This window comes from Schistocerca piceifrons, chromosome 4 (genome assembly GCF_021461385.2).
Source record: "Schistocerca piceifrons isolate TAMUIC-IGC-003096 chromosome 4, iqSchPice1.1, whole genome shotgun sequence".
Classification (NCBI taxonomy): Eukaryota; Metazoa; Arthropoda; class Insecta; order Orthoptera; family Acrididae; genus Schistocerca; species Schistocerca piceifrons.
The window spans coordinates 460,878,898-460,901,539 of NC_060141.1; the positions used below are offsets into that span (position 1 = coordinate 460,878,898).

Below are 22,642 nucleotides of genomic sequence, written 5' to 3' on the forward strand. Positions count from 1 at the left end.
GCACTTACGAACAGCAGAAGCAGGATTCCACCGAGTTGATCATTTAACCAAGTGCAACATAGAGTACCTGTGTAGTGAGTCATTTCAGCTGCATAGCTGCCGGTGATATTTGTCAAGAAATTCACTGAAGAATTAATATAACACCCTCACGATGATCTCAGTAGTCATACTGTATCATTAGCAGCTCGTGAACTGAGTATTATGTTCGTTAAATCAGATTACTCAAGCCGATACCAAATAAAGAGAAGTGACGACGCCACCACACTATCTTTACTAATGCAGTCAGCGCTAGATTATGTGCGCCACCATTAACGTTATTGTAAGCAGTTTCACTGCGTAACACCAGAACACCCACTGACCACTTGTGCACACAATTGTTACTCGCAGTAATTACAAGTTGCTGATGTTTCTCAAGAATGTGAAGTTCCATTTGCATTACACCTGGGACAGAGAGAATCGTAAATAACAGCAAGAAGTTACCCAGTGAAGGGAAGAGTCAACGTATTGCCTCGAGTTCTTGCAGATTGATATTAATGTACACTACTGCCCATTACAATTCCTACACCCAGAAGAAATGCAGATGATAAAAGGGTATTCATTGAACAAATATATTATACTAGAACTGACACGTGATTACATTTTCACCCAGGTTGGGTGCACAGAACCTGAGAAATCAGTACCCAGAACAACCACCTCTGGCCGTAATAACGGCCTCGATACGCCTGGACATTGAGCCAATAACAGCTTGGATGGCGTGTACAGGTACAACTGCCCATGCAGCTTCATCACGATACCACAGTTCATCAAGACTGGTAGTGACTGGCGTATTGTGACGAGCCAGTTGCTCGGCCACCATTGACCAGACGTTTTCATTTCATGAGAGATCTGGACAATGTGCTGGCCAGGGCAGCAGTCGAACATTTTGTTTCCGGAAAGGCCTGTACAGGACCTGCAACATGCTGTCGTGCATTATCCTGCTGAAATGTAGGGTTTCACAGGGATCGAATGAAGGGTAGAGCCACGGGTCGTAACACATCTGAAATGTAACGTCCACTGTTCAAAGGGCCGTCAATGCGAACAAGAGGTGACCGAGACGTGTAACCAATGGCACCCTATACCACCACGCCGGGTGATACGCCAGTATGGCGATGACGAATACACGCTTCCAATGTTCGTTCACCGCGATCTCGCCAAACACGGATGCTACCATCATGATGCTGTAAACAGAACCCGGATTCATCCGAAAAAATGACGTTTTGCCATTCGTGCACCCAGGTTCGTCGTTGAGTACACCATCGCAGGCCCTCCTGTCTGTGATGCGGCGTGAAGGGTAACCACAGCCATGGTCTCCGAGCTGCTGCAAACGTCGTCGAACTATTCGTGCAGATGGTTGTTGTCTTGCAAACGTCCCCATCTGTTGACTCAGGGATCGAGACGTGGCTGCACGATCCATTACAGCCATGCGGATAAGATGCCTGTCATCTAGACTGCTAGTGATACGAGGCCGTTGGGATGCACCACGGCGTTCCGTATTACCCTCCTGAACCCACCGAGTCCATATTCTGCTAACAGTCATTGGATCCACCGCGAGCAGCAATGTCGCGATACGATAAACCGCAATCGCAGTAGGCTATAAAATGACCTTTATCAAAGTCGGAAACGTGATGGTACACATTTCTCCCCCTACATGAGGCATCACAACAACGTTTCACCAGGCAACGCCGGTCAACTGCTGTTTGTGTATGAGAAATCGGTTGGAAACTTTCCTCATGTCAGCACTTTGTAGGTGTCGCCACCGGCACACGAGGCATCACAACAACGTTTCACCAGGCAACGCCGGTCAACTGCTGTTTGTGTATGAGAAATCGGTTGGAAACTTTCCTCATGTCAGCACTTTGTAGGTGTCGCCACCGGCACCAACCTTCGGTGAATGCTCTGAAAAGCTAATCATTTGCATATCACAGTATCTTCATCCTGTCGGTTAAATTTTGCGTCTGTAGCACGTCATCGTGGTGTAGCAATTTTAATGGCCTGTAGTGTAGTTCCCAATGGTTTCACACTCATATGGGCATTATCAAACTGTACCGAGCGAGGTGGCGCAGTGGTTAGCACACTGGACTCGCATTCGGGAGGACGACGGTTCAATCCCGTCTTCGGCAATCCTGATTTAGGTTTTCCGTCATTTCCCTAACTCGCTTCAGGAAAATGCCGGGATGGTTCATTTGAAAGGGCACAGCCGATTTCCTTCCCCATCCTTTCCTCACCCGAGCATGCGCTCCGTTTCTAATGACCTCGTTGTCGACGGGACGTTAAACACTAATCTCCTCCTCCTCCATTATCAAAGTGTAGTTGCTAGAGCACTCAACTACCTTAATAGCATCTCATTTTGGATTGAATATGACTCGGAGAGCGACGTTAATTTTACGTTTCCGTCCGTCTCTTGACGACTTACTGAATGAATTTTGAAGTGTACTCACAGTTGTGTTGCCTGCAGCACGAATTCTGTTGTGGCAGCTGGCAGTCATTGCTGAATACAGACATGTGCAAATATCTTCCCTTCTGTAGGGGAACTAGACTTTGTTGCATTTTTTCCATACCATAATTAGCACAATAACATAAGGCTCATTCTGATGAAGAACTTGATGCCCGCAAGTCCTTACATACGAATCTGCGAGCGGTAGTAATGCATAAAAGGAAAAAAAACTGTTGGACAAAAGAATGTAGAGCTCCCTGCTTTTTGCGTTTCCGATAGGGCCTACGTTAAGAATCTGGTGTCATACTATAATTCAGAGCCGGACGAAGTGGCCGTGCGGTTAAAGGCGCTGCAGTCTGGAACCGCAAGACCGCTACGGTCGCAGTTTCGAATCCTGCCTCGGGCATGGATGTTTTTGATGTCCTTAGGTTAGTTAGGATTAACTAGTTCTAAGTTCTAGGGGACTAATGACCTCAGCAGTTGAGTTCCATAGTGCTCAGAGCCATTTGAACTATACTTCAGAACCCTAAACTGTTTATTTCTCACTTCATATTAAAACAAGGGAGTTGTTGTGAGAAGAGGAAATGAGGTATACGCTTCAAGACATAACATTTCCTTGCGTGCTACTACTGCGTGCATGAAAGCTCTACAGTCATTTTTGTGTGTTGGATAAATTTTGATATCACTAGCATCACTTTGTGAGAAGGTTCCTATTTTGTTGGAATTAAAATAGAGTGTACATTTCATCATTGGTTAATATTCTGATGACTAATGACATGACACTCGTTCCAATTGCTCCATGGCACCTGTGAAAAGAGTCTCACGTTGGTTACTATAGGAACATGCAGGCAGTGATGTCCACTTACTGCAGTGAGAGCCAAGATGATTCCGTTCTGTTTATGGCGAAGCATCTGCTGCAATGTCCACGCTCAGCCAAGATAAACAAATCGTGGCGGCATTGGGCACTGCTAATCGCTGAGCTTGTCGCGAGCCTCGACAAGAGCGCACTAATGATACACTCCTGGAAATTGAAATAAGAACACCGTGAATTCATTGTCCCAGGAAGGGGAAACTTTATTGACACATTCCTGGGGTCAGATACATCACATGATCACACTGACAGAACCACAGGCACATAGCAACAGGCAACAGAGCATGCACAATGTCGGCACTAGTACAGTGTATATCCACCTTTCGCAGCAATGCAGGCTGCTATTCTCCCATGGAGACGATCGTAGAGATGCTGGATGTAGTCCTGTGGAACGGCTTGCCATGCCATTTCCACCTGGCGCCTCAGTTGGACCAGCGTTCGTGCTGGACGTGCAGACCGCGTGAGACGACGCTTCATCCAGTCCCAAACATGCTCAATGGGGGACAGATCCGGAGATCTTGCTGGCCAGGGTAGTTGACTTACACCTTCTAGAGCACGTTGGGTGGCACGGGATACATGCGGACGTGCATTGTCCTGTTGGAACAGCAAGTTCCCTTGCCGGTCTAGGAATGGTAGAACGATGGGTTCGATGACGGTTTGGATGTACCGTGCACTATTCAGTGTCCCCTCGACGATCACCAGTGGTGTACGGCCAGTGTAGGAGATCGCTCCCCACACCATGATGCCGGGTGTTGGCCCTGTGTGCCTCGGTCGTATGCAGTCCTGTTTGTGGCGCTCACCTGCACGGCGCCAAACACGCATACGACCATCATTGGCACCAAGGCAGAAGCGACTCTCATCGCTGAAGACGACACGTCTCCATTCGTCCCTCCATTCACGCCTGTCGCGACACCACTGGAGGCGGGCTGCACGATGTTGGGGCGTGAGCGGAAGACGGCCTAACGGTGTGCGGGACCGTAGCCCAGCTTCATGGAGACGGTTGCGAATGGTCCTCGCCGATACCCCAGGAGCAACAGTGTCCTTAATTTGCTGGGAAGTGGCGGTGCGGTCCCCTACGGCACTGCGTAGGATCCTACGGTCTTGGCGTGCATCCGTGCGTCGCTGCGGTCCGGTCCCAGGTCGACGGGCACGTGCACCTTCCGCCGACCACTGGCGACAACATCGATGTACTGTGGAGACCTCACGCCCCACGTGTTGAGCAATTCGGCGGTACGTCCACCCGGCCTCCCGCATGCCCACTATACGCCCTCGCTCAAAGTCCGTCAACTGCACATACGGTTCACGTCCACGCTGTCGCGGCATGCTACCAGTGTTAAAGACTGCGATGGAGCTCCGTACGCCACGGCAAACTGGCTGACACTGACGGCGGCGGTGCACAAATGCTGCGCAGCTAGCGCCATGCGACGGCCAACACCGCGGTTCCTGGTGTGTCCGCTGTGCCGTGCGTGTGATCATTGCTTGTACAGCCCTCTCGCAGTGTCCGGAGCAAGTATGGTGGGTCTGACACACCGGTGTCAATGTGTTCTTTTTTCCATTTCCAGGAGTGTATTATAGAGTTAACACATCTTACTTGCTTAATGTAATATGCAGGACACAGGTTGGGTAAAAATTCAGTTTGTAGTGACTAGCAATTGCATTAAAATACTTTAGAGTTATATTTGATCCAGTATTTATTGTTGCTTGTCTCTATAATGTTAATAATATTGATTAGGTTGTGCGTGAACACACACACACACACACACACACACACACACACACACACACACACAGAGTCATTGATTCAAGTGAGAGTGGCGGCTGCTGTCTGTTGATCAACAGATGCGCCAATCAATTACGCAGATACTCTGTGACCGAAAGATGTCTCAGTTGTTGGCAACAAATTCCAGCTGTGGTGGACACACGCTTTCGTAGTGCGAAAAACACTCTTGGAGCTATCGGATGGAAAATATTATGTTCACTCTACTCTCTGTTCCAATTTACGTCTTTTGGTATGGCTGATCCTTAATTTCAGAGGAAGTTAACAATAAAGGCATCATAACGCGTCACCAGTAACAGTATTGCATAAGAATGCTCAATGAGCGCCCTGATGACGTTAAAGAAAAATTGCAATAATAGTCACTCCGTTGATTTTTGTTGTTTAGAATTAGAGCATGCAGTACTCCTACACCAGACGACTGAGCCTTGCCTGTTGAATGCAAAAGTCACATGATGATTAGATGGTAATCCATCACTTATGTCAGTAGCCGAGACATCCGTAACGTGGAAAATCATTCACGCTAGAACATGTTTGTTGGAACAAGAATATCTTTTTCAGGCGTATGTTTCCCAAAAGCACTCGCTCCACACACAGTTCAAATCTTTCGAGCTGCCTCCTCTGCATTCACCGCTCTATTGTACCAAAAGTAAATACTGTGGTGCAGATGTTACACCTTTTTCTACTTCCGACCCAGTTTCACAACGCTTAACGGTACTTCATGATTTTCAAGTATGCAAAATCCAATGCTGCAGCACGAGGAAAGCGTAAACTGTTCTGATCGCGATGCAGTCACGAGCTGCCCTGAGGAATTGTTTCTGGAAGTATTTGTTATTACTGGTGGATAGAATGTGAAACGAATTATCTTCCATGTTCAATCAGACTCATAACTTTTGAGGGCCGAAATATGGTATGAATAAAGGAAAATACAGTTGGACGCGAACACGTGACTATAAGTTTAGAATGCATGAGGTTGACCACTAGACCAGGGGCTCACATCTCAGGGCAACACTTTCTCCTGACTCTTCCGCATCTCACAGTGTTGCCAGATTGTGCAGATGGGCGGATTTAGCATTGTCTAAGACTACGTCTCCAGATACGATATGAGATCGCTTTACTTGTGGAAGTCATATGGGAAACTGATCTTAGAATTAGGACCCAATTGGCCTTCCTTACTCGATCTTCTGAGGCTGCATACACTACGGACAACATATTCTTTCCACCGTGGAAAACCCATACCGTTATGTGGTTGCTGGGACATTCGTTCATTATGTTGTAGAAGGCGAGGGGGAAGATCACATGAACTTCATGCAGTACATGACCACTGCCTATTGGACATGCTTGCGAATGCCTCGATATCCAGACCTCTTCGCCAACATGTTGAATCTTGTTTTCCGTCGTCAAGGTGCTGGTGAATTTAATTTTTCTGATGTGTTTTTCTTTGTTTTGTATGTTCCCATATGATTTGATTCGGCTTGTCCTCTCCTAGTTTCCCTGTTGGTTTTGTCTTGTGTATTGACTGAGCATCGCTCCAGTTCTTTTGTTAAATGTGTATAGATGAAGTATAGATACACATGAGTGACTACAATCCTTTCAATTACATTGGGTTTTTTCTTAGTTTGCTATTTCGAATTTAATCTGGTTTCGTTTTCCTTCTACTTTTAGATTCTACTACATACTACAAAAATAAATAAAAAACACAAAGTAAAAATCAATTAAAAAATTACTGAAAAACCATACAAAGGTAATTCTTGATACATATCATGTCAGCTTGGTGGATGTTTGTCGGCTACGTTCTCGGTTTTTTTCTTTTTTAATTATTATTATTATCCTGTTATCATGATTAATTTTTTCTCCCATTTGCAGCTGATATTACATGATGATTTGACGATGGTCTACTGAAGTGTCATGATAGTAGCAAGTCATTCGGATAATAGAAAAATCGGCTAGCGTTTCTGCCTTTCGATTACGGGGACCTGCGTTCGATTACCGGCCGGGCAGGTGATTTTGTTCACCGTCCTAATCATTTCATCATCATTGGGGAAAGTGACGGGACTGGACAGTGAAAAGGTTAAGATTTTCAACGGTCACTGATGACGACGCTGTTGAGAGCCCCACAAATCAAATATCGAGATTTTGTTTGTCTTGGTCCGAGTGTCCGTCATCTTCGCACAATAGTGAACTGGCAAAAATCTCATTACACATCCTCAGAAGGTTGTCCATCCTACGTCTTCCCGAGTCATTAGTAGTCCTGAGTTGTGGGAGAACGATGCGAGTTTCTACCGTGGGGACGAATCACATCGGCGAATCTTCGTCCTGCTGCGCCCAGTCGGTACTAGCGAGGGTCTCTGCAACGCCGGGGGCTCTACTGGTATGTAGTGTTCGTCAACTTTTCGCAGCATCATCGTCTACTGCTGAAGGATCGATGGATACCCGAGGGAATATATCGTCGGAACGACACGACATCTTTCCACTCCTCAAATACATTTGTTCAGTGACATCCGGTGGCTGTTAGTCCATGTCAAACAGGTTCATATTACCACAGTCATCAGATGTCTCGGGATGAGCAGGTGCGGATTCTCAAGAGTCGAAGTAGCCTTCTTGAGACGCTTTGGGAACCGTTGTTTACGCTTCCGGATGTTGACTTCCAGTGTTGTTCAATCCTTCTGTTCCAACGCAGTTTCCACAGCGTATGTGGACACTTCAAGTTTAATTTCCATGCCCTGTGTTACGTGGTCGTCCTTGTGATCTGCCACCTGCAACTTCTAGGGGTGGAATGGAGTAGGAGCCATTTCATCGTCATTGTTTCTCCTCAGTGTCTGCAGTATTGGTTCGAATATGCGCTCCTATCTCGGCGTCATCTCTTCGCAGAGCGCCGATTCGTATTTCAACGGTTGTGACGCGGTGCTGGCCTGCATCGGTAAGTCTCCGCTGGATAGTTGCACTAGGCTCCTCTTTATGCACTCATATCGAAGATGCCCTTCACCAACACACCCAGAGCACGCCTGGGATTGGCTTTTCAACCATCTGTATTTAAATAGGAGAGCTCATGTTTTGAAGGGCAATTCGCACCTGACGAACATCGTTGGATACATGCTAGAACTTTCCCAGCGTTCGGCTGTATGATTAATAACTCTGTCATAAGGCTGGAGTGATTCAGTCTCAGTGATTCAGGTAGTTCAAAGGGCAGCCCGAAGATTCGAATCGTGCGCAAGCAGAGGCCTACATGCGCCACTAACACGTCGCTAGTATGACGATCAGAGTGTCGAACCACTATTCCTCGTTTGGCGACTTCTACAATAATATCATACCCTGCGTCGTCGACAATCTTGAAATAAACAGTGCTACTCACGATTGATAAATGAATTCCATGAGCTCCGTGTAATTAATATGCACCTCATCCCTCAAGACGCATTCGATTTAGAATGCTTTCCATCTTGCATACTTGAGAATGTAAGCTGTTCCGTGGTTTTTCGAAACGTATGTCCCCATTGCTAGCCAACGGTCTTGCCGCAGTGGTAACACTGGTACCCGTCAGATCACCAAAGTTAATCGCTGTCGGGCTTGGCTAGCACTTGGATGTGTCACCATCCGGGTCTGCCGAGTGTTGCAGGTGCGATGCACTCAGCCCTTGTGAGGCCAGTTGAGGAGTTACTTATGTGAGAAGTAATGACACTGGTCACGAAAACCGACATCGGCTGTCAGTGCGGTGTGCTGACCACATACCCTTCCGTATCTGCATCCGGTGACACATAAGTGCTGATGATGATACGGCGGCCGGTCGATGCCGCTGGGCCTTCAAGGTCTGTTCGGACTGTTTTTGTTTGTTTGTATGTGCCATTGCTATCGGTTTAACGAGCAACGCAAGCGAGTACTGTTGGTGTAAACACTGCCTCTTCCTCGAGTGCTTCGCAGCTAGGACACAAACAGGTCCGAACTGTCAAATGCAGACTATTTTCGGTTGTCTGGACGCGGTCCCTGACTACTTCAAATTTCCAACTTATCCACACACTACTGAGGTTATGCCTCTGCTCATTACCATCACTACTCACTGTGACCCACTGATTCCCATAAGAGTGTGTTCTGTATTTGCACAGAAAAGACTATTGGGCCGTCCCTCCCTAGTTATACACATGACGTGTTTGTTATTTCGGATATGGCAGAAAGTGCAGACAAAGCTTAGACACTTCTCATAACATTTTAGTCTACGACAAGAGGCAATTGTATGTCTCCAATGATAAGCTATTCCACTGTTTTTATTAGTGCAATCGCTCTTCGGAAAATATAGAAACTTACGCAAATGTTTCTTTGCCTCTGTTGCAGATGATGATCCAGCCTACCGGTCCACTGCCCTTCGAAGACTTCCTGCAGAAATTCAATTTTCCCAAGTATTTTTCCGCAGCTGTGTATACAGACGAAACAAAACCTTGTTTGGTGCATACATTTATGCGCTAAGTTCACTGTAAAAAGAGTACAGCTCACGTAAGGACATGTAGAACGATTTTACGGAGTATTTGACATTATCGGAAAAGAACATTTTACCTAAATATCATTAACTAGATTTGAAAAGGGACAACTTTTTTTGTAACTAGTTTTCTGAAAGCATTTACTTTCATGAGACAACAAGTAATGATAAGTATTTTATTGAAACGTGTTTACATTTAATTCCGGAAAGCATAGATGCTCACAATTTCGTTGCTACAGCGTTTTAGGGAAAGCCAATGTCACGTGTTAGTTACGGCAGATTTTGGACTTATTTTGGGAAAGCGAAGATAATATCAGGTTGTTCAATATCAGACCACTAGATTTAGTTGAGTAGAGCATCATAAATGAAATGCTGCTGCAATAGCAGGCAGACAGCGCGCGCCTTCCGTGGTATGCTGTTAAGGGCGAGCCGGTAGTGCTGGGCTGGAGAGATGCGCCCAGCGTAGCAGGTGTGGGCGTACTGCGGGTGGCCGCGCGGCTAGGCGCGGCTTGGCGCGATGCTGGAGCACGGGAAGGCGTCTTCGTGGCTGCAGGCGCCGGCGCTGCACAACAGCAGCTGCTCCGCGAGGCCCGCCTCCGGGGGCGCGGGGGCGGCGGCCGGGGGCGGCGTCACGCTGTGGGCCGTCACGCAGTCCATGCTTGTCCTGCTGCTCTCCGTCGCCATCCTGGCCGCCAACCTCACTGCCATCGTCGTGCTCAACAGCCGCAGATACTCCAAGTACATACACGCACAGGTAACCATCCAAACTATCGTTATTGTAATTCACTACGTGACGTTCATGTACCTCTCATAGCTTACTCAGCAAGTAGCCTCATTTCGAGAAAGGCTGTGTCTACATTTGAGCCGGAAAACACGAACAGCTGCTCACTCACGTCTGTTAGTACTCACAAGGGAACCTCCCCATCGCACCCCCCTCAGATTTAGTTGGCACAGTGGATAGGCCTTGAGAAACTGAACACAGATCAATCGAGAAGACAGGAAGGAGTTGTGTGGAACTATGAAAAAAAATAAGCAAAATATACAAACTGAGTAGTCCACGCGCAAGATAGGTAACATCAAGGATAGTGTGAGCTTAGGAGCGCCGTGGTCTCGTGGTTAGCTGAGGGGGGTGCGATGGGGAGGTTCCCTTGTCAGCTACCTACAGTCGCCTTGAAAACACCTAACACGGGAAGGAGACAGTTGCATGTTGTAGGAATGAAAAGGTGTTCTGGAAGAATTTTCTCTCCGAAGTGTCACAGGTATCAGCTCTGGGCCTCAGTCCTGAGCCCACTGTTGACTTTATGAATGTCTGACCCGTAAATATAATGTCTATGCAGATGAGCTTCAGCTTTACTAAATTCCTGAAGATACAAATACACCGATACCCCCTGAATCTTTATTTTACATACAATTTCAATAAAAAAGACTTATTCCCAGAAGCAGGAACTATTATCTTAGCCCACTACGTAAAAGAAATCATGGCTTGAGAAAAGACGTCTTTCGAAGTGATTAGTGTAATGTATAAAAATGTGCGTCTAATACATATTTGTCCCCTCGAAAATAAAATTTGAAATAAAGTACAATTTGGTAAATGACGTGATCATTAATACTAGCTTCTCTGTAAAATATAAAACGTAATAGTCATGATTGTTTGCCTATATGATAATGGGTTCCATTTTGAGGACTGTTCATGGCCAAAATTGATAACAAAATTGATGTGATTCATGTTAGCTGTTGTAAGTGCTCTTCACATAACTTCCTTTATTTCACAGCTACTGAATGCCTTCTACTGAAAGTATGTGGAAAGTTATTTTACATTTTTCTGGTTGTCTTCGTGTCTTTTCAGCTAATTATCATTAACGACTTTAATTAACATTCTCGCGGTTTCCAAGTACAACAGACATATCATCCATACGGTGAATTCGGCTCAAGGAAAACAAGACAGAGGTGTATAGTTATGTCGATGATGCTGTCATTAGTACGGAGGTAAGGTTGACTGAGGTAAAGCTCAGACTGAGAAGGAAATCGAAAGTTATCGTTTTTCCACAGAACGACTGTGTCATCTATAGAAGGTGATTCACAAGGAGAGGCCACGACGTTTGGAACGCGGATTTACTGCAAACTTCGTACACTCGTAGTACTCCATTAGGACAACAAAATGTGTAGGCAGTAGCGCGTACTTCTCAAGCATTATTGAGAGAATCGCAAGATAATTTCGATCGTCAAATGTCGTCAACCGTATACACCTGTGCGTGGCAGTTTCTACCAGGAAGCACCAGCAGCCGAATGCAGACGGCTAGTAGCTCAGCGTGTTCGGTCAGAGAGGTGCTTGGCCTCTGTAATAAAAAAACTAAGTGCAAGGATCAACAAACTAACTTGACTGGGTGTCATGTGCGCGTCCGCAATGACCAAACACAACGATAAACAACGAACAAAATGAAGAAAAAAAAAGTGGTTAGCGTTCAAGCCACGTAAGCGCTGGGTCGCTGGATCGAGTCCCGCTCATCAGTTTTTTGTTGTTTATATTACAGTTGTTGTAATGGGAAAAATACGCGTAATCGGATGAGCTTTTATTAAATTTACAATGTTATTTGGCAGTCTACAAATTTTTATTACCACAAATAATATAACATTCATAACTACCGACTAATAAATGGCCAAACGCACAAAGTGATACTGAAAATGTATGTTTGTCCGTTATTTGAGAAATCCCTTATACTTGGAAGGAGCCCGAACGGACTTGTTACCTCCAAGTTTTGACCGGCACAGACGGCTTTCGAAAGATGTACAATTAATCGCCGCTTCCGATATTAGGATTACAAGTTGCGGGATGGTATTGTTCGTAAAAACATGAAAAACAAAGTTAAACGGCACCAGCTGCATTGGATAAATGCTATGTTTCCGTACACGCAAGGTGTTTTGAGGTTTTCCGTGGAAAAAAAAACCCTCGTTAACATTTTCAAAAACCTCTCTTTCAGCCGATAACTTGGAAGCAAACCATGCATAACGCAGCATTTCCTTAAATATCGGCGCTGATCATTGGTCATGCAGTATCGGGTGTATTTTAATAGCGTCTTCTCTAGAAGCAATTTCTCGTTCTCTTTCGATTAAATACGAAAAATTTTGAAGACACAGACAAGCATACATTTTCAGTATCACTTTATGCGTTTGATCGTTTATTTGTGATAATAAAAATTTGTCGACTGCCAAATAACATTGTAAATTTAATAAAAGTTCATCTGATTACACGTATTTTTCCCATTACATCAATTGTAATATAAATAGTAAATGACTGTGTTAGATATAAAAAAAAATAACTGACTAGTGGGACTCGATCCAGCGACCCAGCGATTACGGGACTTCAACGCTAAGCACTCGGCTGCCGGCGCTTCCTGGTAAAATTGGCCACGTACAGGTATATATATTTGACGACATTTGACGGTCGAAATTATCTTGCGATTTTCTCAATAACGCTTGAGAAGTACGCGCTATTGCTTACACATTTTGTGGTCCTAATGGAGTACTACGTGTGTACGAAGTTTGCAGTAAATCCGCGTTCCAAACCTCGCAGCCTCCCCTTGTAAGACAAATAACAAAAAAAAATTATACTTGACATGGATTTGAATTACAGTGCTCCAGAATGAAGGTCCAGTGCCTTAACAATTGCGTAATATCACACAGGAATTCCAAATGATTATTTTCGGTGCTTGAGATGCTTCTCTCCCCTGGCAGTTGTCTGCAGAAGGTAAAAGTGTCTCTCCCTGCGTCGTTCTGGCTGAATGTAGCCCTCTTGAACTTTGTTTTCGGGTGACGTTGTAGCCGAAGAACGGATTTTCCGTGCTGCCCATCACGCATTAGCTCACTTGTGGACTACTGTGCTATATAGCTCGCACCATCTTGCTCGTCTCCGTACACCGTAATAGATGTTTGTAGGAATTCTGTGTACTAGCCTTATCTGATATATGTATTGTTAAACGAACTAACGCTTTTCTACCAAATTCTTAAGTAAGATCGGGAATTACTTGTATCAGGGAAATGACATGGAAGGAAAGACCACTTCAACTAACATCATCAATCCTTCAACAACAACAACATTCATTTTTGTATATTTTCTTTGACAACAGGTCCCCTTTGGAAAACAGGTAGAAAAATTGAAGTTAATTTGCCGTTACAGGAGTTCAAAATGGTGAGGAAGACAACCGTTAATTTGCAATAATATATTCAAACACATTTAAAAAATAATACCTTAACAATATTTTCCTTTTTTTTAAATTTTTAAAGTAAACAATTTTAAATAAACCAGTCAATTAAAATAATTAAAAAGTTCTAGATAAATTTCTCCAAGAAAATTTAAGTTCAAGACATTAGGCGGACTCCTCAAAAGGTGAATATTAACAAAGATAACATAAGGATTACCCAAAGAGTAACACGAAAGAATTTACAATAAAACTTAGAACACCAATAATGTATAAAATATTAAAGTGAAAATTTCCTGTGCGAAGCCAGTTAATCAAAGGCCGATTGGTCGAAAGTAACATTTCGTTTACAGTGCAAGTGAGATAACATTAGGTACTCAACTTGAGGACAGACAGCCTGGAGGCGCGACTGCAAAGAAATAGCAAGCCGCACCAGGAAATTCTCAAGAGCTGTGCACAGGGCCGCAAGGAAGACAGGCCCAAGCGGCAAGAAGCCGCCAACACTGAACACTCTCCCAGCGACTTAGTAAGTGCTGTTAACAAACGAGAAAGATAAGTTTCTGTTTGGATTATACTGCAAGTAAAGTCACGCTTTATCCATGATTGCATTTATATAGCTTTCCCAGTAATTTGATACGCCTTAGGAAATAAGCTTCGATAACTGAAAACTACAGAAAGGGTGCCGTAATTTCTTCCAGGAAGCAATTCAGTAAACAACTATTTAGGGTCTCACAAGTAACCGGAGTTTACAACATGCTTAAAAGTGCTGGGTAATAGTAATAACAGAGAGCCCACCAGCTTCTAAAACATTAAAACTTAGAATAATTAGATCTCTTCCACAAGAATATTAAAAAGAGTTTAAAAAATTACATAAGACCTAGGTCTCCGATACAGCTATGCGTGACATCTGGGCACATTACGTAACCCTACCAACATTAACCATGGAATTTTTTTTAAGGGTGAACACTGGCCAGCAGATTAAGAGAAGTTACTTCAAAATGGCACAGGACAGGCAGAGTAGTACACTGTTCACAAAATCACAGATCCAAGTAACAAGGCGTGCATGACGATTCAGTGAAACACAAATACGAACATCTATACAAAGAGCTTGCAGAATGGAAAATCTGTGCACAGAGCTGAAAAACTAGTTGCGCACAACGTAAGCGAACCAGACCTTGCATTCCGCCCAGTCCCGTGGAAGAAGAGTAAACGACGACCAGGAAAAGACGCCGTTCCCATCCACAGCCCGTGTGCGTCGCTCCAAGCACTGCTGCTGCCAGCCGGCCATTGTACCCGAGCGGTTCTAGGCGCTTCAGTCTGGAACCGCGCGACCGCTACGGTCACAGGTTCGAAGCTTGTCTCGGCCATGGATGTGTATGATGTCCTTAGGTTAGTTAGGTTTAAGTAGTTCTAAGTTCTAGGGGACTGATGACCTCAGATGTTAAGTCCCATAGTGCTCAGAGCCATTTGAATCATTTGCTGCTGCCCCCGGCTCCCAATGTGCGAAAACTCCCATCAAATGCTGCGGCCACGCTGTTCGGAGGCCTCTCTCTCTCTCTCTCTCTCTCTCTCGACACGCGATTCACTCCCCAGGGGGTCCACAACTCTTTTGCGGATACGTGCGTGGCGGGCACGGGACCCCGAGCTAGTGCAGTTCTCTTTCCTTTCCAGGCTGCATACCTTCCACATCCTTCTCCATCCCCCATCCTTCCCCCCCCCCCTCACCCCCGCTCTTCCCTTCCCCTTCTCCCACTTTGGGAGTATCTTTCGTGCCTACATCTGGAGACGGACGCTTGTAACTCTTCTTTGCTCTCTATGCTGGAAAGTATCTGTCCTCTTTTCCTTGCCTCTTCTCTTTACCCACTTCTCCACTTCAGCGTTTGAGACCTCTCTTCTTTCCTTTTATTTGTTCCTCTCTTTCTCTTTCTTTCCTCCCTGTGCATGTCTGAAGGCAGACCCACGCGTTCCCACGCGTAGCCGGTGACGGGTTTACGCATAATTCCACGCCCCGGATACACAGGTAGGACACGTATGTACCTCCTGGTAACGGCCAGGCCCAGGGAGGGGTGATTACCCGAGCTGGTACCTTCCGAACGTGCTGATTGGTCCTTCCGTCGGTTTCTCGGGAGGTGTGACCTGAGGTTTGAACAATCACCTCAGAGAGAGCCCTCACAAAGAAGGAACGCGCCATTGGAGAGGCCAGTAATCATGAGGGATACTTCGGCAATGGTTTCCTCTACGTCTACAACTTCTGCTCACAAGCGAAAATTAGATGAGTCTCAGCTACGGACATTTCTTCCATTAGTGCCACAGATCCTTGTTGTTTCTCGGTCGGACGAAGGTCAAGACTTCTCCACAGTCAACCCTTTCATTATTTAGAAATTGCAGGTCCTGTAAAGTCTTGTTCCAGACTACGAAATGGCACCTTGTTGTTAGGAACAGTCAGTGACCTCCAGGCAAAAAAATTGCTGCGAACTCCACTGTTACACACGGTCCCTGTAAGGGTGGAAGCGCACTGCACTTTAAATTCATCATGTGCGGTGGTTTATACCCGCTCACTCGACGGATTGTCCAACGAGGAAATTCAAAACTACCTGTCTGACCAGGGCGTAATGGCTGTACAGCGAGTCATGAAAACTGTTGACAAGGACTTGGCACCAACCCATACTATCTTCTTGACGTTTGACAGAGTTCAACTTCCATCGAACATTAAAGTGGGTTATGAGATAATTTCTGTTCGCCCTTACATCCCAAACCCTACGTGTTGCTATCGGTGTCAGCGGTATAATCACACCAGCCAGTCGTGTTCCAATCCGGCTAAATGCGTTACGTGTGGCAGGGATGCCCATGAGGGTGCTTGTCCACCCCCATCCCCTCGTTGCATCAACTCCATGGGCGACCACGCTGCTTCCTCAAGAGATTGCCACAATTTCAAAGATGAGCCGGCCTGAGTGGCTGTGCGGTTCTAGGCGGCACAGTCTGAAACCGAGCGACCACTACGGTCGCAGGTTCGAATCCTGCCTCGGGCATGGATGTGTGTGATGTCCTTAGGTTAGTTAGGTTTAAGTAGTTCTAAGTTCTAGGCGACTCATGACCTGAGAAATTAAGTCGCATAGTGCTCAGAGCCATTTTTTTCAAAGATGAATGGCTTATTCAGGAAATCAGAGTGAAGGAAAAGGTGTCTACATTTGCCTCTTGTAACTTATTCGCCAGTCGAAAGCCCTCTGTGCCTTCAGCTGGTAAATATAGCAATTTCCTTGCATCTCCTCGTCCTCCTAAGGAGGCAACCACGCAGACTTGTGATCTCACATTTAGTGCCACGGTCGTCAGATCGGCCAGCGCGAAGATCGCCCGTTCAACCTCCCCACCATCACCTGCCCACTCTATGGCTCACCCTTCATCGGCTCCTGCTAAATCACGAGCCCCAAAATCAGACACCCAGACTTCCAAAAAAGAGCCTACTCGCAGAGACTTTTTACGTACCCCGACTTCACAACCATAGATTCCTCCCTCATCTCAACGTCCTGTTTCCAAGAAGGCTCATAATAAACAAAGTTCCTCTCCTTCTCCACCACGGCGTGTCTCATCTACAGCGCCACCTGGCCGATCGCTGGTGGCAGGAGCTGCCCCCGAACAACCTATGGATCAGGATCTTCTGAATTTGGCTGAATACCATTTCACGCTGTCGGCCGCTGTCTCTCAGCAGTCGTTGAGTTGAGAGTAACCGTGGTAAGATTATTCTCTTTTCGGTCCACCCTATGTCAATTATCAATTGGAATATCCGCGGCATTAGAGCCAATCTGGATGAATTGTCGATGCTCTTACGATCCTACTCACCGGTCATCTTCTGTCTTCAGGAAACAAAGCTGCATCCCCACGATCGCTTTGTTTTCCCTCATTTACAGTCAGTCCGGTTTGATCTCCCCTCTGTTGATGGCACTCCAACACACGGGGGACTTATGATTCTCCTCCATGATACTGTCCATTATCACCCAAACCCCTTAAACAGTTCCTTCCAAGCTGTTGCTGTCCGTCTTTCCCTTTTCTTTCCCTTTCTGGATACAACTTCTCTCTTTGTACCGTATACATTCCATCGTCCACACCGATGGCAAGAGCTGATCTCCTTCATCTCCATGGTCAGATCCCGCCCCCCTGTTTGCTGGTTGGGGACTTCAATGCCCACCACCCGCTTTGAGGATCTCCGCGTCCTTGTCCGCGAGGCTCTCTACCGATTGACCTCTTCCACCAAGCGGGTCTTGTTTGCCTCAACACGGGGGAACCTACATTTTTGTCTGCCTCCATGACAAATTTCTCTCATTTGGACCTTACGGTCGGTACAGTTCAGCTAGCTCGGCGCTTTGAATGATTCGCTCTTGTTGATACACACTCGAGTGACCATTTTCCATGTGTCCTTCGATTGCAGCCACAACTGCCATCTATGCGCCCGAAACGCTGGAATTTTGCCCAAGCCGATTGGACGCTTTTTTCGTGTCTAGCGACATTCGATGACCGTCACTTTCCTAGCGTCGACGATCAGGTCTCTCATGTTGCAGAAGTTATTCTTACGGTCGCGGAACGTTCAATATCTCGCACCTCCGATTTGCCCCGGCGCCCCTCAGCTCCTTGTCGGAACGAGGAGCGCCGTAACGCAATACTCGAGCGGAGACGTGCTCTTCGCGTTTTCCGCCAACATCCTACTTTGGCCAACTGTATCCGCTATAAGCAGTTACGTGCGTGATGCCGTAGCGTCATCCACGATAGCAAGAAGGCCAGCTGGGACTTCTTTACTAGCTCTTTTAACACCTTCACTCCCTCCTCAGAAGTTTGGAGTCGAATTCGACGGTTATCTGGCGTGCCTAGTTTCTCTCCGATCTCTGGGCTCACTGTCGCGCATGATACGTTAGTGGACGTAGTCGCAATTTCTAACTCGTTGGGTCAACACTGTGCTGAGATTTCGAGCTCTTCAAATTACCCGCCAGCCTTTCTCCCGAAGAAACGTGCTGCGGAAGAGCAACCTCTTACTTTCTCCTCTCAAAATAACGAAAGCTATAATACTGTTTTCTCCATGCAGGAACTCCAGCACGCACTCTCTTCTTCTCTCTCTTCCGCCCAGTACCGGATGGTGTCCACGTCGAAATGTTGCTGCATTTATCATACCCTAGTCTGCGTTACCTTCTTCACCTTTATAATCGAATTTGGACCGTCAGTACTTTTCCCGGAAGACGGCGGGAAGCTATAGTCGTTCCTGTTCCGAAACCTGGAAAGGACAAACATCTCTCCTCTAGCTATTGCCCCATTTCTCTCACGAATAGTGTACGTAAGGTTTTCGACCATATGGTGAACTGCCGTTTAGCCTGGTGGCTGGACCTGCCCAATGCAGTTTCCGGAAGCATCATTCTGCAGTTGAACATCTTGCTGCTCTCTCCACTTACATCATGAACAATTTTCTCAAGAAACGCCAAACGGTAGCAATATTTTTTGATTTGGAGAGAGAATACTATACATGTTGGAGGACAGGCATCCTCCGCACACTGTTCTCATGGGGCTTTCGAGGTCGCCTACCCCTTTTTATTCGTGAATTTATGACAGAGCAGCGCACATTTAAAGTGCGGTGAACCCTACTCTCTCCCGTACTTTTTCCCAAGAAAACGGGGTGCCCCAGGGCTCCATGCTAAGTGTTGTACTGTTTCCATCGCCATAAATCCAATTATAGATTGTCTCCTTCCCGATGTCTCGGGCTCCCTCTTTGTGGACGATTTTGCGATCTACTACAGCTCTCAACGGACCAGCCGTCTTGAACGACGTCTTCAAGGATGTCTCGAGCGCCTCCACTCTTAGAGAATCGAAACCGGCTTCCGCTTTTCTCTCAGTAAGATCCTGGGGAGCGGATCGAGTGGTCCTCCGCCTACATCCTGCGTTAGTGCGCTCGAAATTGGAATATGGAAGCACAGTTTGCGCTGCTCGGTCGTCTATTTTTCGGCGTCTCAACTCTGTCCGCCACCGTGGATTGCGTTTAGCGTCTAGAGCTTTTTACACCAGCCCTGTGGAAAGCCTTTATGCTGAGACTGCTGAACCTCCGCTGTCCAATCGGCGAGCTGTCCTTCTGAGTCGATATGCCATCTGTCTTCCGTGCCTGCTAATCCGGCCCATGCCCTTTTTTTCGACGCCTCCTTGGATTTAGGATATGCAGACCGCTCTTCCTCTCTGATACCACCGGGAGTCCGATTCCGTCATTTGCTACGTTCTCTTTCCTTCCACTTTCCTAAAACTCTCTTGACAACTGAGGTACAACACCGCCTTGGCTCCGCCCCCGGATCTGCCTGCTCCATGACCTTTGTCAGCTTCCCAAGGATGGTACCCCATCTCTCGTTTATCGTCGGGTATTTATTTGATGCTCTATGCGCACAAATGAAGGATGCCAGATTTATTTACACTCAGAAATATCATTTGGTGTTGGGAGTGCCTATATTGTTGGTGACACCCCTAATAGATTTCGGCTTCCCGACCAGTGTTCGGATTTTACTGCGGAGCTTTACGCTGTTCTTCAGGCTCCCCAATAAATCCGTCGCCATCAACGGATACAGTATATTATATGCTCAGATTCGCTCAGCTCTCTCCTCAGTCTCCAAGCTCTTTACCCTGTCCACCCTCTGGTCCACCGGATTCAGGACTGCCTCCACTTGCTCCACTTGGGGGGGGGGGGCGTCTCTGTAGCACTCCTCTGGATCCCAGGACATGTTGGTATCCGTGGAAACGAGGCGGTCGATATAGTGGCCAAGGCTGCAGTCTCTCTTCCTCAGCCCGCTGTTCGCATGGTTTCCTTCGCCGATCTACAGTTTGATGTCGTCGTGTGGCTCTTTTACGGCACGAACATTGGTCTATAACAAATTGCAGGACGTGAAAGCTCTTCCCTGTGCTTGGAGCTCTTCCTCCAGAAATCGTCGTCGGGAAGAGGTAATTTTAACTAGACTCCGGATAGGGCACTGTGTTTTTAGCCATCGACATCTTTTAAGTGGTGATCCTCCCCCGCTTTGCCCCACTGTTCTCAACTGTGGACGGTGAGACACCTTTTACTTCAGTGCATCTATTTTATTCCGCTACGCGCCCGTTTACAGCTGTCGCCTGATATATCTTCCATTTTAGCAGATGACTCCCGCTCAGCCGATCGCGTCCTCGAGTTTATCACTGTCCGTGAGATGACCTCTGCCACTGAAGCTCTTTTTGGGGAAAACACCCCCCCCCCCCCCCTAGTGGTTTTCTAAGCTTTCCTTCTGTTTTTTAGTTTCCCCACTTTTTGAGTTTCGCTCCCACTGCTGCTGATTTCCACTTTTTTTTTTTTTTTAACCATTCCCTAAGCCACAGAATGGGCGCTAATGACGGTAGCAGTTTTACGCTTTTGAATACACAATTTCATCACCCAGGAGAGGGAAGGATGAATGTCATATAGTCGCTCCCTTCTGCCCACAGTTCATCGGATGGCTGCAGTGTCATTAACAAGAATATACCTAACGTCCATGAAAGAAACATCTTTACATATGAAAGGCATGTCCTGACTGACTGACTGACTGACTGATTCACTGATTAACTGACTCATCATCGGCCAGCCCAACCACGAAGGACAGAAACTTGAAATCTGGAGAGGTTATTGTTCTTATACTGTACGCACCATTTAAGGAGGGATTTCTCTATGTTTACTCCTAAGCGGGTGAAATAGGTGAGAAAAGCTTTTTTCTAAAAAAAAGTCACTATTAAGGCAATCCTGAAGCTAGACCTACGAATATCGGAATTTGATTTCTCAGACAGAAATAAAGAAATATCTATTTTAGCACTTTTTGAAATATGATTTCTTCGGGGTGATGTAATAGGTGAAAGGTTTTTGAAAACATGTCATTATTAACGAACTACTAAAGCATTTTCAAAGCTACATCTATTGAAATTGGTAGTTGACTTCTCTGTTAGCAATAAAGAAATACGTGTTTCAATGTTTTTGGAAACTGAACCCCTGAGGTATGATGTGGAGCCTAACTGAGTCTGACTCATCATCGCTCACCCCAAACTGCTAAGGATTAAAACTTAAAATTTGGAGAAGGTGTTCATCTTATACTGTAGACATCGTTTTCTAAGGGCTGGTTCGAAATTCCACAAAAAAGAGAGTGAAGTAGGGGATGAAAGATTTTTAAAAATATTTGAATGATGCCACTAAGGCTATTTTGGAGCCAGACCTACAAAAATTGACATCTGGTTTCTCGGAAAGAAATAAAAGAACATGTGCTTCAGCATTTTTGGAAATTCAACCTCTAAGGGGACAAAATAGTGGGGGAGAGTTGTTTCTAAACCAAGCATTATTAAAATAGAAACAAATCATTGTTAAAGCTACAGCTATGAGAGATGGTACTTGGCTTCTCAGATGGAAATAAAAAATCCGTGTTTCAGTATTTTGAAAATTCAACCCATTTTCATTGAAATATTTCGTTTAAATCCAAGAAAATTTGTATTTAAATTCTCTGTCAAAAATAAAAACTTTTTTTTTAAATTAAACCCTGAGGAGGCGAAAAGGATACGAAACGCTTTATGAATATCTCGTTATATTGAAACATTTTTAATGCTGAATCTATGAAAATCTGTATATGGCTTCTAAAGAAATGTGTTTTAGGGGATGAAAGTTCGCATGGAAATATCATCACAAGAACTCAAAAGGCAGGATTATAAAGACATCTGACTCTAGTTGTCGGACTTTCTTTTTGGTCAGAAGTACATTCCCAAAAGATCATTCTTCTATGGACTTAATTAGCGTGCAAAGCTTAGAAGATGTTGCGATTTGCGAACAAAATAAAAATTCGATTGAAGGAAAGCAAAAATGAAC

General features: G+C 45.7%; 1 protein-coding gene across 1 annotated transcript in view; it reads left to right on the top strand.

Moving 5' to 3' along the window:
* Window positions 1–10,100: 10,100 nt before the first annotated feature.
* Window positions 10,101–22,642, top strand: part of LOC124795911 (trace amine-associated receptor 1-like) — a 54,527-nt gene continuing 41,985 nt past the window's right edge. Inside the window, exon 1 of the mRNA XM_047259991.1 lies at window positions 10,101–10,337. Within this exon, the coding sequence (XP_047115947.1) occupies window positions 10,101–10,337 (237 nt within the window). The remainder of the gene's footprint in view (window positions 10,338–22,642) is intronic.